This window comes from Delphinus delphis, chromosome 1, assembly GCF_949987515.2.
Source record: "Delphinus delphis chromosome 1, mDelDel1.2, whole genome shotgun sequence".
In the NCBI taxonomy this organism is placed as follows: Eukaryota; Metazoa; Chordata; class Mammalia; order Artiodactyla; family Delphinidae; genus Delphinus; species Delphinus delphis.
Window position 1 is genome coordinate 106,771,338 of NC_082683.1, and position 16,264 is coordinate 106,787,601.

Here is a 16,264-nt window from a genome sequence, read left to right on the forward strand (position 1 = left end):
GAGCGTAGAGAGGGTGACACAATCCGTATTTTGAAAGACGGGGATTTGCCAGGTGGAAGGGAAAAAGGATCCCAGAGGGAAGCAGAGCCTGTTTCTTGGGGGAACAGGGAATAACATGTGACTGAAAAACAGGGCATATGTCCTGCCAGAATTGACAGGCAGGGGCAAGGACTGGTGGGTGTGTAGCAAGGATGCTGTGTTAAGTAGCTTATCTTATCCTGAGAGCAGTGGGAAGCAAAGTGAGCAGATCTGTATTTTAGAAAGATCACTCTGGCCGCACTGTAGAGAATGAATTGGTGGAGGCAGGACTATTTAAAGACTTGTAATAGTATCTCAGGCAGAATATGAGGAAGGCTTGAACTGGGCAATGGTGGCTGGAGATTAAGACATCGATTTGAGAAAGTTTAAGGAAGTAGAATCTGCTGCACTTGGTTGCCATTTGAGTGAAAAGAAAGGGAAGGTGGGACTTCCCTGGTGTTCAGTTGTTAAGAATCCGCCTTCCGATGCAGGGGACTCCCGGCTCCATCCCTGGTTGGGGAACTAAGATCCCACATGCTGGGGCAACTAGGCCCCTGGCGCTCTGGAGCCTGCATGCCACAACTATAGAGAAGCCTGCATGTCACAACTATAGAGAAGCCCACAGGCGGCAACAAAACATCCCACATGATGCAACTAAGACCCCACACAACCATAAATAAATTAAACGAGAAAAAAAAAAAAGGGAAGGTGTCAAAAATGTTTCTTGGGTGTCTGGCTAAGAGACAGATGTAATTCACTAATTGGAGGTGTTACCTGCTATACCAGATAGGTGTGCAGAGTGCCATGGAGGGGTGCTTATCGTTCCGCCCATGGCTGGTGGGAGATGACATGTGAATCCAGAAATCATTCCGTCTGGGGATCATTTTCCTAAACTGAAGATGGGAGGAAAAGAGGAGCTGAGGATTTAGAGGTGTTCCCCTTTGTCATTTACCTATCACACCCGTGGTTCATCCCCAAGTGTCTTGCCTAAATTTCCCAGGGGAAGTCCCGGAAGCCGGGCTTCCTTCCCACCCGGCGGAAGGCTCCGAGGGGAAGCCCGCTGGGCCACTAGAGGGCGCAGAGTGGGCCGCAGAGACCCCAGAGCCGCGTTATGGCGGCGGCGAGGGTGCTTCTCCTGTCCGGACGGCCGGAGTCGGTGAGCTTCGCGCAGAGCGTGTGTGGCCTCCTGGGCGCTGGGCCGGGGCTCGGGCCGTGGCCCACGTACTGCGGCCTCAAGCGGGGAGAACTCGTCCTCTCGGACAGGCCGTTCCCAGGCGCCTCCGCCAGGCTTCCGCTCCAGGTCCGGAGACGGGGGCGCACGGGGCGGGGGCGGGGGGTGAAGGGCCGAAGGTAGGGACTGGGATCGGGTGGGGGCTGGAGGCGAGAGGCCTAGGGGCCAGTCGCCTGCCGTGGCCTCTTTCCCCATCGGGGTGTCGCCCAGTTTTTGAAAGCCACGCCTCGCTTCTGAGAGATTAACCCCAGCGGCTCCCTCCCCCCAGCGACCCCCTTTCTGCCCTTTTTCGGCCCTGGATCAGCAGCCCAGGGCTCCTGGGGCCGAGCTGCCCACGAATCGAGGTGTGGATCTGGCTGTGGCGGTCGTTCTGCAGTCCAGCGATCAGACTGTCTTGCTGACCCGAAGGACACAAACTCTCAACGTTTCCCCCAACCTCTGGGTACCCCCAGGTGAGCGGTCTGAGGGCAAGGCCCTAAGTCCAGGAAAGAAATCTGCCCTTTACCCAACAGTGCTATTCCCAGTCTCAGAATGACAGAGAAGTAGGCCCAGAAATGTGGTATCAACAGGTCCCATAATCACAAGGGGCTACAACTGCATCTGTGCCCACTGGAGGAGGGGGCGGTGTAAACAGTGAGTGAGTGTCCCTGACCAGGAACACCACCATTCACCTGCTGGTCCCACTGTTGTTGCAGGTGGGCACGTGGAGCCTGATGAAGAGGTAGCCAATCCACTGACCCAACCTGCACCCCGCCCTGAAGGAGGGACCACCTTGGGTGTGGGCTGAGGGAAGGGCAAACACAGGACTTGGAGGAGTCAGGCGGTGGCCTCTCTGACCTCTTGCCCCCTCACTCCCAGCTGCTGGACGGAGGACTTCGAGAGCTTTGGGAGGAGAGTGGACTACAGCTGCCCCAGGGCCAGTTCTCTGGGGTCCCTCTGGGGTTATGGGAGGTGAGACAGGGACCTGGGAGCCCTTAACAGCTTCTAACCCACCAAAGCCCAGAGAACAGCCACACTTGCCTTGACCACATGGGACCCGATGGAGTGTGGGTGGTCTGGAGTTCCCAAGCCCACGACCCTTACCCATGTCCCTTCTCCACCACTTCTACTCTCCACTTCCTCAGCTGCATTTACAAAGCCCCAAAAAGGGACAGGAAGTTCTCATTTTTGTTTTCTTCTCTCTTAGTCTGCCTACCCTCCTAGGCTGAGCTGGGGTCTCCCCAAATACCATCACATCATTCTCTATCTACTTGTCATTTCCCAGGAGTCACAGCAGCAGCTACAGGTAGGGCTGGCAGTAGAGGAAGAAAATGCGGCTTAGGACAACCAAACAGACTGGTTCCGACTATGACTAAGGAGGGGGAGAGGGAAGGTCAGAGATAACCAAGAAATCCAGTAGCCTGTCCCCTTGTCCCTGCCCCAAGTCTCTCCACTCCACCTGTGGGTGGGCTGTGATCCAGAACAGGTCTTCTGAGAGAGGCCATGACTAAGGGATCAACATGTCTGGCTCCAGGCCCGGATCCAACCAAACCCAAGAGAGGTGAGCGCCCTTATGTGGCTGGGACCAGATGTAGCAGCTGCGGTGGCTGCCACAGAGGATGGGACAGAGACACCCAGACATCTTCCCCGGGACCTACCGCCTTCTGTCCTGTAAGTAGGAGCTTCTCCCTAACCCTCCAACACACCAACACATACACACTGAGAAGTTCAGAGGAAATTTTGTGCTGTGGGGGAGATTTAGGGAGGGAGTGGGTCAACTGATAATGAAGAGAGCACATGAGATCAAAGATATTGCCCATGATACTCCAAGGGTTCCTGTCCAACTGGCTAGCACTGAAGACCTGGGTTTCAGTCCCACTCTCTCATGGGGGCAAGTCATTTAACTCTTCTTTCTGTAAAATGAGGTTAACACCCACCCACCCCTCTCCTGTGGTGGTTGGGAGGATCAGATGACCTTATGGATACGGAAGTGGGCTAAGCCACAAGGCACAGCCCAGACAGGAGCTGTCATTCTGCAGTGCGGTGGAACTAGAAGAGAATGGAGGAGCTCGACCTCTGGTCTTGCCCACGTCCACACTGCTGCGGACGACCCCAGCCACGGCAGATAGCAAAGAGAGGGTCAGCACTGGGACCAAGTTTGCCCTCAGGCTCTGGCTACAGCATCTGGGCAGGTAAGGATGAGGAAGGACTTAAGGACTCCACAGTGTTGGGCTGAATGGTCTAGTGTTTTTATGGGTGTGGGGGAAAGAAAGGAAGAAAGAACTGCCCTTGGAAATCCTCAGTGTGACACCCCTACCATGTGGAAGTGGAGCTCACTCGGACCCAGGGCCTGCAAGGGAAGAACAGAACGTGGCCCATCCCACCCCCCACAAACCAGGGATCTGGAAAGCAAAGTGCTTAATCCCCTCCCCAGCCCACCTCCGTGACACTCACAGAACATCCACAACCTTTATTATGGGTAAGAACTTTGCTACAACTGTGGGAATAGAAAGTAAAATTACAACATAGATCCTAGGCCCTAGAGGAGCCTGAAAAGGGAGACTGGAGAGAGCACAAGGGTGCTCCCACCTCCCAGGAAAGGTGCAGAATGAGCCAGACCTAACCACAGGGCCATGGGCCTTTAGAAGCTCAGGCTCCAGGCTGGTCAGCATAAGCATCATTGTGAACTTACTTAAATATATAAATAGAGAGACCCAGGCGATTGGCCAGGCCCTTCTCCCAAACCCCTGGGGATCAGAGCTAAGGCCTTATCTCCTCCTCAGTCACACTGGGAAGCAGGAGGCAGGGAAAGTCATCTTTGGAGTATTTTGGTTTTTCTTGTTTACACACAAAAAATATGCAACCCAAAATAGAGTTCTCTGTCCATGTGTCTGCCTATCTCAGTTACTCCAGCTGTCTGTTTGGCCAAAGAGAACGGAATGGACGTGAAGAGACAATGGATATGGGGAAGGAACACAGCCGGCTTTGGGGAATGGGAAGAGAGGGCATCTGGGGGACACGAGAAGGGCCCCTTCCCCACGAGGCTTTAGACAGTCAAGGCTGAGGATTCAGCCCTTTCCCCAACTCACATCCCATCCCATTTGCCTCCCACTGCCTAGGTTAACAGACCCAAAGGAATGGGCTGGACATCAAAGAACATTTCCAAAAACAGACCCCAAATGTCCTTTAAAAGAGGTTAAATATTAACCCTTTGGGTGCTAGCCTTGTCAGGCAGAGATAAGGCCAAAAACAGGTGTCCATGAAGATCTTTCTGGCCTTGACCAAAGCCCTTCTGATGGGTCAGAGGGGCCAGGGTTCCAGACTCCACAGCATACTTGCTCAGTGTTGCGAGGCGGTGAAGGCTCCATGATCCAGGGGACTCAGTCCAGGGAAATGATGTCTGACCGACAGCCAGTCAAAGAGGGACCTGAGGGCAGGGGTCCTCCATGCCCCTCCCTTAAGTTTCCCCCAGGGGCCACAATGCTACTGACACGGCCAGGAGGGGGTGCCGGAGTGGTGCTGCGGTGAGAGCTCCCCAACGTGGGGCCTAGCGGGCCCAGGAAGTGGGAAGGGGTTCCTCGGTACTGGAAGAAGTGGCCCAGGGCATCCTGTTCGTCTAGCGAGGTGATGACGGATGGACCATAGTGCTGGGAGGAATCAAGAGCATGGTTTAAGATTTTATCCTGACTTTACAAACCGCCTCCCAGTCACTCATCTCAGAAATATCATATGGGATAAATAAACCCCTCAGGATCCCAAAGTATTCTCTGAGAAGCAGGAGAGCCTCCCTCTGACTCCTTCCCCTACTTCCCCACACCCCACCCCTCTTCCCTGCCTGGAGACAGCCCCACCAGCTTGCTAGATTCTCGGCCCTGTGGGCGTCTGAAATGTGTGGAATGTCCGGCTGGGGCAGTCATGGTGCTCAAGTGCACATGGGTTTGGGGGGGGTGGGGAGGGGTGAGCAGACAGGCACAGAACTACACTAAAAACTCTGGAGACAGAACAGTAAGTAACAGAGGACAGAGGAAGACATGGGTGAGAATCCGAAGAAATCCCAGTGGGGCCTAGGAGGGAAATAAACTGCCTGTACCGCAGTTTCCTTCCTTCATGGAGAAGCACATTAAGGTCCCCGGGGAAAATGAGAGTGTAAGGGGGCCCATCAGTGCCTAGAAAGGAGGCTTCAGCAATCTGAGATGGAGAAGGGACCACTTACCTGACTCTCAGTCTGAAGGAAAGAAAATAAATCTAAACCTGGTAGGAGAAGAAAAATTAAAATCAACCTCCTATCTGACCCCTTCACCACACACACACACCCACACGCGCGCACACACACACACACCCGCACACGCGCGCACACACACACACACACACACAATATCAAAGAAGTTCCTTGGATTGTGGCCCTTTGCAAAACAGCCAAAAAGCGCTGAAAAGGAGCAAGGGTTGTGAGCTGGTTTGGGGGAGGATATGGCAGTGCACGGCCCCACCTTGTGATCAGTGTCATACCTTGTATATCAGCCCCCAGTGGGAAGGCAGGTGGGTACTCATGTAGTGGGAGACTGGACAGGAAATCCCCGCCCAGCGTGCCCATAGCAGGGCTCCGTAGCACCGAAGATGGCTGGTGACCAGATGTCAGGACTCTGTGAGGAGACAGAAGGAATCACAGGTGTCCTCACCCAGCTCAGCCTCTCAAGTCCCCTCTCTGCCCCCGAGTTTGCCCAGTGATCAGAAAGCGTTCCTGACTTCTTCCTCTCCCTTCTGCTATAGATTCAGCCTATTTCTTCATACCCTTTGCTTCCAGGTAGAGCTGGGATAGCAGCTGAAGTGACAGGACAGTGCTTCTTCGTCGGGGGCAGGTCCTCCTCGTCTGATGAGCTTTCTATTGTCAAGTCAATAACTTCAACCTTCTTCTTATTCTCTGATGGATTGCCCTCTTGGACTGGGCTATACTGGAGGCCTGTGGTTGGTAAGAAGACTGTGTCTCAGAGAAGAGGCCATACAAGACTTAGCTCAACTGGGGGACAGGGGGTCACTCACCATCCAGCCCATACCCTGGCGGGGGGCAAACCTCAGATGCCTCCTTCTTGGGTTTCATTGGGCACCAGGATCCATCTTCCATGAACTGGATCTCATCACAATCCGAGCAGGAATTAAGAATCTCCATGAATAAACTAGGGGAGGGGAGAGATAGGAATTCATGTGGCTGGGAGATGGCTGCAACAGTAGCCAGGGAGTTCTGGGACTCACCTTCCTGAACCTCAGTTTCCTCACCTGTAAATTAGGGATGTTATCCACCCTCCTGACCTCTCTGAGTTGTTGGAATCAAATAAAGTAAGGTGCATAAAAGAGCTTTGAAAATTTTAAATGCTGAGTTTTAAAATAAATACATTCTAAGCACGTGTTCCATGTAGTACTAGGAACAAAACAGAAGGAGCAGAAATAATAGAACTCTATAAGCTACCTCAAAAAGAGGCACTGGGGGCTTCCCTGGTGGCGCAGTGGTTGAGAGTCCGCCTGCCGATGCAGGGGACACGGGTGGGTTCGTGCCCCGGTCTGGGAAGATCCCACATGCCGCGGAGTGGCTGGGCCCGTGAGCCGTGGCCGCTGAGCCTGCGCTTCCAGAGCCTGTGCTCCGCAACAGGAGAGGCCACAGCAGTGAGAGGCCCGCGTACCGCAAAAAAAAAAAAAAAAAAAAAAGAGGCACTGGGAACAAGAACCATAATGTAGGCTCTGGAAGCAGGTTTGGAGTCGCTAGATCAAAAGAACTTTATTGCTATGTTCAGTAAGAGGTCAGGTAATTGTTTGATGTAACAGTTTGATACACTGGCTCTGCCACTTACTAACACTGTAACTTTGAGCAAGATACTAGGTCTCAGCTTCCTCACCTGTAATGACCGTACCTATCTCACAGGGTTACTGGCATCTCATAGGACTCAAAGAGATAAGGCATGCAAAGTACTTAGTACGGTGTGTAGTGAAGTCCTCAATGTTGGAGGGAGAGATAGATAAATAGATAGGTAATATTTATATAAAAGAGACAGGTATGTTAAAAGTTGGGAGGGGAAGTAAGTTACAGATATATATTTATATATGGGGGCAGGGGCCAGTCCTAGTGGATGTCCTAGGTAGAAGGAAGCTGAATGCAGAACAGCCCTACCCATCAATGATAAGAGATTCATAGGGAGCCTTCTTATCACACACAGGACATGTCCACGTTGGCTTCTTCTCATTCATCTGTAGATAAAGGGCAGCATCGAAGCTCTGCAGGTGGGCGCAGGTGAGGGCCCGACAAGGGACAGTCAAGCGCATCTTCCCTAGCTGAGGAGAGACGAGTTCTCTGGTCAGAGTCCCCATGTCCCAGAGAGCCTCACTCTAATAGCCCTAGGAACCCTCATCTGAGTCTAGAGGTTTAACCCACCACTCCTCCCCCTTCTCTTCTCCCTTGTACCCACCGGGCACATGAGTGACACCCGGAGACTTGTAGTGGCCACCTCACTGTCCGGGTCAGCGGTCAGCTTCTCCTTGACTGAAACAAGAGTGGGGCCAGAGCCATGGGGTCAGCAAGGCTGGAGAGAAGCCCGAGAGGTGGTGAGGCCAGAAGCAGATGGCTCTGGCTGAGAGGCGGCTGGGTAGAGCGCCTTTGGGGGCCAATGGGATGTCACATGGGGGTGGTCTGGGATCTGCATTACGAAGGCTAGGTGGCGGGGAGAGATTTCCCCATCCCTGAAGATGCTTAAATACAGCTGGGTGACACTGTGGCAGAGATGACCTAGAGGGAATTGAAGCAGCACAAGAGGGTTAGTGTTGATGATACTTAAAGACACTTTCTAGTCTGGAGAACCCAAATTCCAACAGGGCTGGAGTTAAGGTCTGCGAGGTGCAAAGCAGATGTATAATTGGGAATGCAAGGGTGTCAATGCCTGAAGTGGCCCCACTTTTCAACCACAAAGATTGGTAACAGGGGTACGGCACGGGTTGGGGTTCACGTGAGAGGTGAAGTAAGTTGTCCTAAGAGGGGTATGAGTTTTAACTGTAAAGGCTCGAGGGCCAGGAAGAATTGGATACTGGTCAGAGAGAAGAGGGACGGGATGTTACTCACTCAGTGCCCGGGAATGGTCTGGGTTCCGGATGCCCTTTGCTCTGAGTTTTTGTAGAAGGGTTCCTGCAGTCAGCTGCCTCACCAGGTACACAGACAAGGAGTAATTCTACTTGGAGGTGCGGGGGGAGACAATCAGCCTCTGCTTCGTACACCACTACCACCACCACCACCACCAGCAGCCCCCCACCTTGTCACATGAGGGCCAGAGACAGCAAGTTAATGCAGAGAGACCCACGAAGAGAAAGATGTTTCCCCAGCCCAATGCACTGGATGATTCCCTCTCACTCCCTGCAGGCTTCTCCAGGCCCCCAGCCTCAGCCACGCTCACCCGTCCAAACTCAGACGACCAGTTGACCACGATGGTGTTGGGAACAGTGGCCGAGAGTCGAGCCAGGGGTGTGATGTTGATGGGGCGGCTGGGCCTCTTGGGCTCAGCCCCATTCTTGGTAGGGGGAAGGTAACCCTGGGGGAGGGAGGGAGGCAGGGCCTGGTTAAGACACCTTGTCTTAGGTCACTCACTGAGATGAGTGAGATGGGGGCCCATTCAGTGACAAAAAACTGGGGCACTCTCTAGGGTTGGCAGCAGGGTTCATTCCTGGGGAAAAAGGAGAACTTACTCACTGACCAGATAAATAGAAACCTGCTCACTGAGTTCTTGAAGAGGAAGAGTAGGGATACCCCACTTCTTCCAACCCTCAGCTCTAGGGTCATCACTTGAGAATCTTTCCTGAACCTTTGAGTTGAACTAATATCCCCCCTCTGGGTTCTGAGAGAACCCTTGTTCAGCCCTATCTTGGTACTCTCTAGATTATATTGATTCAGTCAGTAAAGTGAGCACCTACTATGTCAGGCATGTCTCTTTCATAAAAGATGTAACATTTAGGAACTAAAACAGGGAAGGGGTTACTGCCAGAAGAAGGGAAGAGCATTTACCGGCAGGGGGCACAGTTTCCCATTGACCTTGACAAAGAGGTTGGGGGGGAAGTAATCCTCTTGGGGGCAGCTGGTCTCACAGAGACAGAACCTGGTAAGAGATGAGAGAAGATGAAAGGGTGGGAGGCAGTTCTTGCAGAGAGAGGCAGGCAACCTCAGAAAATCAGTCATGGATATCTGTAGCCTTCAGCTTCCAAACAAGAATCCTAGGGCTGGGGTGGACATGGCAGAGCATGTCCTAATAGTAACCTCCTAATAGTAACCGTCATACCCTTACTTCATTCCCACCCTCAGTGGGAGCCCTGAGGGGAGGGAGAATCAACTCACCTTAGCTGCACCTGTATGGTATAATCACATTTCGCTCCTGGCAGAACCTCTCTGGAAGAGGGAGGGAGGAGAGATGTCACTATGTGGCCCCTGAAGGGCAGGGGTGAAAAGAGACACAGAAAGTTAGATGTCCAGAGAATAGAGAAGGGACATACAAGAGAATGAGGGACAAAGCAGGTGCAGGAGGATGGAGAGGAAGGAGGGCAGGGCAGAAGAGAAGAAAGTCAGAGAGCAGAGTCTAAGGGTAACCACCCAAGGATGAGGCAGGACGACTGAAAGAGATGTACCTGGATGTGAGAATCTGCTGCACTTGCTGGGGAGTGAGGGCAAAGGTGAAGTGCGCTTCCTCAAACCGCTGGCTAGAAGTGGATGCTGAGGACACAAAGGGGCAGTTATTCCCAAGCCCATGCACAGGCAGCCACAGAAGTTGCCCCTATTCCAGGGTGCTGATCCCACAGGACTAAAGCCTAAGAAAGGCTTGGGAAAGAGGCATGGAGTCCAGGAAGACCCAGGGATCACAAAGAGCCATACCAAGGGTGGTGGGCCGGATGAGCTCCCCGTAGATTTCATAGAAGGGCAATGGTTTCATGGTGACATCAGGGTGCACAGGCTGGGGCAGAGGGGGGTGCATGTCCACTTCACGCTTGGGGCCCAGCAGGGTGCCAGGGGCCAAGAGGGCTGGGGGGATGGGAGCTAGAGGACCAGGAGAGCCTACAGGAGGGGTGCCAGGGGGCAGAGAGAGCAGAGAAAGATCGGAGGGCCCCAGGGTCTTCCGGGGAAAGCGTCGGCGGTAAAGCTCTTTGATCTTCATCTGGACGCTGGGGGCACAGCTGGACTTGAGGAGGTGCAGGGCCTTGGCCAGGAGCTCGTGCTTCCGTCCACTCTTGTTCCGGCCAGCGAAGCCGAGGAGCACCTGGAGCTCAGACACCCGGAAACTCATCACCATGTGCTGTGGAGACCAGAGAAGCGTGAGAATCCTACCTTGCACAGGGCTGTCCTGCCAAAGACACTGGGGCTGAGCTAGTAGGTGGGCAATGCACTTTCCCTCCAGCACTAATCAGAAAGGTGCTTTGCAGCCAGTGGATTACTGCCAGACAGCGAAGCTGGCCAAACGGACATCTAGGTCGCATTTTAGCAACCCTCAGATCACCTCACCACTGCCCCCCAGGCTTGAGCAGCCCTATCTCCCTGTGCCTGGCAGTTTAACAGGTGAGGGCAGGGTGCAGACAGCATGCCACCCCAAAGCACACCTCTCAGTCCACTACAGCCTTTTCCCTCCATCCCTGCGGTGAGCCTGGACCCTCCTGTAAGCTGCTTATCTCCTCTCCTGCTCTTTCTCAGACACTCAGATCCATCCCAGCTCCTGGGAAGAGGATAGGAGACAGGGAGAAGGAGGGGGGAGAAGAGGATTCAGGCCAGACAGCCCCATAGAGAAGAAAGGGGCCAGGTGGCTGGAGGATTGTGCCCCACGGCCCACCCCTCCCAACACCTCGATCTACCTCAGCTATTTTCCCCAAGCCTCTGAAGCTTTTGTGGCCAGGGTTTTCAGGTCAGGGTTCAATGCTCATAACTCCCCCAAATCCTTTCTCAGTGTCATTTACATAACCACCTCCCCTGAGTCCTATTTCTGTGGGAGAGAAACAGGACCAAAACTTGGGGTGAGAGGTTAACAGCGAATTGTGAAATCCAGGTATCCTTCCTGTTTACCCATTTACTCCATCTGCCAGGAACTAATATCCTGCTTCTCTCCTACCCAGAGAAAATAAGTGATCCTCCCCCTCCTCCACAGGGGTGGAAGAGGGAAGAGGGAAGCTCTAAACAGAGACCCTGGGAGGGTGAGGAGAAGGTGAGCAGCCCCTGAGCCAGGGTGCAGAATTGCATGCTCTCCTAGGCAGCTAGACCCAGTAACTAGACCTCAGGCCCTCCCAAGAAAATGGCTCCATTTCAAAAGGCAGAATAAAGCCAGGAGACAGGGGGATGAACCCCATGGTTTCTAAAGGTTCTGTGAGATGTCCTCGGATATGGTTATCCTCAAGTCTCTGGTAGTGGTAAGCTCTCTCTTTAAAGGACTCACTTCTATGAATCTCTAGGAGACCCTGCCACGGGCAGGCCTTCCTAGCCCTTCACAATTCTTCCCCTCACAGGAGACATTATGGCTTTGGGCCCCTTTTGAGGAATATGATTAAAAACTTGCTCCTCTACCTTTCTCCCCATCCTAATTTCCTCCGTCCTGCCTTTATTTCTCCACTAGCTTTGTCAAGAACTTCTCCCTTTCTATCCCATAGTTTCACTCCTCTGCCCAAAGATACCGACTCACTAAGGCAGGACCTTCTTCTCAGCCTCCAGGATGCTTCTGCCCCACCCCTCGATCTAGCCCCGCACAGCCCCGCCCCCTAGATCTCAGCCGCCTACTGGTACTTCCCAAGGCTCAGATCCCAATAGCAGCCCCAAAGCCTCTATCCTCTCAGCGCCTTTCCCCCGAGGAGCCTACCCGTAATCTGCCCCCCAGTCACATCCAACATCTGCCCCCTACTGTCGCATCTCTGGCCCTTGATCGACTCGCCCCCTTTGCCTCTACAGCAGCTTTTCCTCCTGGCCCAACTCCTACATCTGCCCCTACTACCAAATCCGACTTCTACCCCGCGTCCCCGCCCCCTGCGCCTCGGCCCCCAACTGCGGCAATTCCCCTCGGCCCCACCCCTATATCTGCCCCGCGGCCCCGCCCCCGGAGCCCCGCCGCAGCCCCTTCGTCGCCCACAGGCACTTCTCACCATCCCCGGCAGCCAGTCCCCGCCACGTCTCCGGCCCCCACCCGAGCCCTCAGCACCCAGTCTCGGTCGCTTCCCGGACTCGGCGTACAGCCGGGCTCAGTCCCGATGGGGATGGGGGAGGGGGCCGGTACCTTTAATTCGCCCAGCTCCGCCATCTTGAGACATCGCAGGCGCCCGAGCCCGAGCCCGAGCTCAGGCCCAGGGACCGGCGCACAACTCTCCACCCCGGCGCCGGCCGCAAATGCCGCCTGCTCCGCCCAGTCCGGCCCCCTACACCTCCCCTTCCCGGCCCCGCCCGCCGGGTTTTGGACCCAGCCTCAGCCCCTCCCTCCACAGCCGAACCCAGCCCCTGCACGTCTTTGGCCGGTGTGCCAGACCGGTAGACCCGGAGGGAGTGTACCGCCCGAAGGATCGCGGGGTCCCAGGGGGCATGGGAAAGGAGGTGGACCCGAAGCACCTGGGGGAGGGGGCTTTGCCACGCCGGGGTTGAGAAGGGATGAGCTTTTAGGGAGCCAAAGATACTTGGAATATGGAGAGAAAGTATCGGGAAGGGCTAAATCTCAGAGAAATGGGGGAGGGGGTAGCGAAGTTGGAGGAAATACCCTCAGCTCCTTATCTACAAGTTTAACCATCTAAATTCAAGAGTTCTACTAATTCGGGAAATGGGGGAGATCTGATCCATTTTAGAGAGGCTATGGTGTCGTGAAGCGTTCATTCTATTCTCAATTCACCCCCTCCCCCCCAATTACATTGTATCTCGTGGTCCGGCGGTAGGACTCAAACTCGGCAGCAAAAAAGTTTGGTGCGGAGAGTGGGACTTACCAGCACAGTTGCAGGGAGCGGGGAGGGGGCTCGGGAGGCTCAGAGGGTGGGCTGGAAACGTGGGGGGAGGGGGCCCGGCGCCGCTCCCGCAGTCTGCCCGGCTGGAGGTCGGTCCGGCAGCTGGACGCTGCAGCCGCAGCTCCGCCTGGGCGGGAGCTCCGCCCGGCCCAGCGCTGGGGCTGGGGCCGCCCCCCTCCTGGGTAAGCCCGCCAGGACCGCGGGAGAAGTGGGGAGGGGGCGGAGCCTGAGACGGGAGGGGCAGGGACTCAGAGCCTGGCCGGGAGGGATTAACTCCTCTAGTGAGTGGATCAGGAGAGAAGTTCTTTTATCTCCCATTCTCACTACCGCTGTGACCCTTGCAAAGTCGCGTATGCGCTTGAGGTGGAAGAATGGTGCAAATAAGATGGTGTGGAACTGGAATCTGATCGCATAAAGAGGTTCCTACTTAGAGTCTCTCTCCCTAAGGGTAAGAAAACATGGGCTGCTAAAATCCAAAGTGTACCTAAACCCTAACTTTGCCTGTGGTCCCCTACCCCCTACCTCAAATACACTGTCACCAGAGACCCCACAGCTTTGAAGTAGCTGAAAGTGAACAGAGGGGAGGTTTTCTCACCCCAAAAGGGCACCCTTCTGCCACTCTGAACTGCCTGCTCTCCTTCCTCCAAAGCTGTAGACCTTCCAGAGGCCCCATTCTCAACTAAGCTAATCACTCGCAGGCAGGTCCCTTGAAAGTACCAACGTGAGAGCAGTTTACCCAAACTAGGTACTGGAAAAATTCATAGCGTTTTATACTTAGTCGGCTGGGACCTAAGTGATAATGTCATTTGTTCAATAAATATTTGAATGCTGTTCAAAGATTGTTAGGTGGTGAGGACATAAAGTCCTCTCACTGAGGACTCCTCAGTGAGAACTGAGGAGTTCTCAGTCTAGCAGCAGCAAGATGGTTAAACCAATAATTGGCATACAAAAAGAGTGCTTTAATAAATTATATGAGTAATCCTCTCATTTAGCTTAAACCTTCAGTATAATCCTTCCCATGAGACCCCACAGCTGTAAGACTGAAGGTGCCAGCATACCAACATCCCCAGGTACCTGTTGAACTGGACCATACCCAACTACTTTGTGGATTTTGTCCCTAGGGAGGATGTCTGCCCTCTCCTGACACTCGGGTTCTCTCCTTGCTGCTCTGCTGCCAGCAATGGTGGAACCTCAAGCTCCGGTATTTGGTTCTAAATCCCAACTGCTCCCTCCAACACTTGAATCTTTATCAGGCCCTGAGCTCTTTTTTTTTTTTTTTTTTTTTTGCGGTACGCGGGCCTCTCACTGTTGTGGCCTCTCCCGTTGAGGAGCACAGGCTCCGGACGCGCAGCGCGCAGGCTCAGCGGCCATGGCTCACGGACCCAGCCGCTCCACGGCAGGTGGGATCTTCCCGGACCAGGGCATGAACCCGCGTCCCCTGCATTGGGAGGCGGACTCTCAACCACTGTGCCACCAGGGAAGCCCCCTGAGCTCATTTTTTTGTTCTGTTAAGTCCTCTATATCAAAAGTTACTATGGACTAGTTTGTATCTTCTAGAATTTTCAGGGGAAGGAGAAGAGGGAAGATTAAAAAAAAAAGAGAGAGATGGGGGAACTCTGTGGGAGTGATGGATATGTTCATCATCTTGATGGTGTGATGGTTTTATGGGTGTATACATATGTCAAAATTTATCAAACTGTACCCTTTACATGCAGCTTATTGTATGTCAGTTACACCCAAATAAAGCTGTAAAAATGTAAAGAAAAAAAAATCAACCTCACCTTGATTCCTAGTGACTTCATAAAGGAGGAATCTCCTTTAATAGTTAATTTGAGTCCCCAAGAAAAAGAGGAAATTCTCTTCCAAGGAGGAGCCGCTCAGCAGTGGACCTAAAGAGGCTGCTGATAGCAAGAGCAGAAGCTCCAAGAAAAAGTTCCAAAAGCTATTCCAGGGAGATTAGAATGGACATTTCTCTGATGGGGCATAACCCATGGAGATATTTCACAACCCATCCCCTATATCCCAATAAAAACAAATTCACAAGGAAAAAAAAAAAGAGTTAATTGCAGTTATAAGTGCTAGCATCCCTACAGGATAACATAAAACTAGCAACCAGGGCGCCTGAGTCTGATCCTGCCTGCAAGCTCTCTCTATCCCCAGTGCCTGGCACTTAGTAGGCCCTTTAAATATCAGTTTAATAAAGTAATGTTACCAGACAAAGGGGGGAACCTGCAAATCAGAACCAAGTTTCAGATCGAGGGCATTCAAAAACATGGTCTGAACTGCATCATGGCTCACCGAGCTTCACCTACTCTCACGCATGCACTCACATCTGAAGCCTGGAGCACGAAGGGGAAGTGAAGCAGGAGTAGTAAGTCCCTACTGAAGTCCGACTTGAAGAGACAGCCCAGGAGGAAAGAGGGGAACATTAAGACTAGAGTTACTTTGAGAAAGAAAGATTTATTTATGAAATCAAGGAAAATTTCAGGGCTTGGGGGTGTTGGGGTAACAGTTTATGGGGTTGTATAGAGGGAGATTGTTTAGGAAGACCAGGGGCTGGAGAAGGTTCCACTTCTGTGTTATCATTAACATCACTGACCATTCCCACAGCTCAGCCATCCTGGGATCAGCTTCCAGGAGCTCCAGAGGAAGCCAAGGGCCTGGCTTCCATTACCAGAGCTGTTTCCTGACTCATACTTGAACTTAGCAAAATGATCTCCCCCTCTCTGGACCCTTCTCTCAGCAGTTTCTTCATTCTTCCCACCCCACACTGCATATATAATAAGGAATGTAACAGTCCTTTTCTATTCTTTGGTAACTCTAAGGGTAGAAAGGAAAAGAGAGGTTCTGTTCCCCTTAATAGAAATGACTTGGACATTTTGATGCTCTTCTGGCAGCTGCACCCTTCTTTTTCCCCATCAATTCCTCCTCTCTTCATTCTCCCAACCTTAAAGCAGTCTTGTGCCCATCCACATAAACCCCGAAGCTGACCCTCATCTTCTTTAGGACCTAATCTACATAGCTGCTCTTTTCCTGGCCAGACCCTGGAGCGAGGCTCTGCAGCCC

The 16,264-nt window shown here is 53.1% G+C and overlaps 2 protein-coding genes across 5 annotated transcripts; one reads left to right on the forward strand and one right to left on the reverse strand.

Annotated features, from left to right (window-relative positions):
- Positions 1 to 1,092: 1,092 nt before the first annotated feature.
- NUDT17 (nudix hydrolase 17) lies at positions 1,093 to 6,166 on the forward strand. Of its 2 annotated transcripts, none has more exons than XM_060028606.1 (8): positions 1,093 to 1,318; positions 1,518 to 1,701; positions 1,945 to 1,970; positions 2,108 to 2,200; positions 2,436 to 2,534; positions 2,763 to 2,899; positions 3,268 to 3,420; positions 6,030 to 6,166. In XM_060028606.1, exons 1-8 carry the CDS (start codon positions 1,130 to 1,132, stop codon positions 6,031 to 6,033), a joined length of 885 nt encoding a protein of 294 aa, XP_059884589.1. In that variant the 5' UTR covers positions 1,093 to 1,129; the 3' UTR covers positions 6,034 to 6,166. The 2 variants fall into 2 exon arrangements, with proteins under 2 accessions (XP_059884589.1, XP_059884599.1); XM_060028616.1 differs by having other exon boundaries at positions 1,557 to 1,701.
- On the reverse strand, positions 3,685 to 13,292 carry PIAS3 (protein inhibitor of activated STAT 3). Of its 3 annotated transcripts, none has more exons than XM_060028583.1 (14): positions 13,181 to 13,292; positions 10,119 to 10,536; positions 9,875 to 9,959; positions 9,588 to 9,638; positions 9,261 to 9,351; positions 8,656 to 8,790; positions 8,328 to 8,433; positions 7,681 to 7,754; positions 7,386 to 7,546; positions 6,266 to 6,399; positions 6,017 to 6,185; positions 5,735 to 5,868; positions 5,442 to 5,479; positions 3,685 to 4,875 (listed from the first exon to the last, which is right to left on the reverse strand). In XM_060028583.1, the coding sequence occupies exons 2-14, from the start codon at positions 10,531 to 10,533 to the stop codon at positions 4,609 to 4,611; spliced, it is 1,860 nt and encodes a 619-aa protein (XP_059884566.1). In that variant the 5' UTR covers positions 10,534 to 10,536; positions 13,181 to 13,292; the 3' UTR covers positions 3,685 to 4,608. The 3 variants fall into 3 exon arrangements, with proteins under 3 accessions (XP_059884566.1, XP_059884557.1, XP_059884575.1); XM_060028574.1 differs by lacking the exon at positions 13,181 to 13,292 and adding an exon at positions 12,490 to 12,581; XM_060028592.1 differs by lacking the exon at positions 13,181 to 13,292 and adding an exon at positions 12,079 to 12,107.
- Positions 13,293 to 16,264: the final 2,972 nt, after the last annotated feature.

Excerpts from the sequence above, each read along its gene's own strand:
- NUDT17 (XM_060028606.1), top strand. The coding sequence starts at position 1,130 with ATGGCGGCGGCGAGGGTGCTTCTCCTGTCCGGACGGCCGGAGTCGGTG. Across the intron at positions 1,702-1,944 it reads CAACCTCTGGGTACCCCCAG|GTGGGCACGTGGAGCCTGAT; the intron begins GTGAGCGGTCTG and ends CTGTTGTTGCAG. Across the intron at positions 2,201-2,435 it reads TCCCTCTGGGGTTATGGGAG|TCTGCCTACCCTCCTAGGCT; the intron begins GTGAGACAGGGA and ends CTTCTCTCTTAG.
- PIAS3 (XM_060028574.1), bottom strand. The coding sequence starts at position 12,513 with ATGGCGGAGCTGGGCGAATTAAAG. Across the intron at positions 5,869-6,016 it reads GCTCTACCTGGAAGCAAAGG|AGTCCTGACATCTGGTCACC; the intron begins GTATGAAGAAAT and ends GTCTCCTCACAG. Across the intron at positions 5,480-5,734 it reads ACTGGGGGCTGATATACAAG|GTTTAGATTTATTTTCTTTC; the intron begins GTATGACACTGA and ends TTCTCCTACCAG.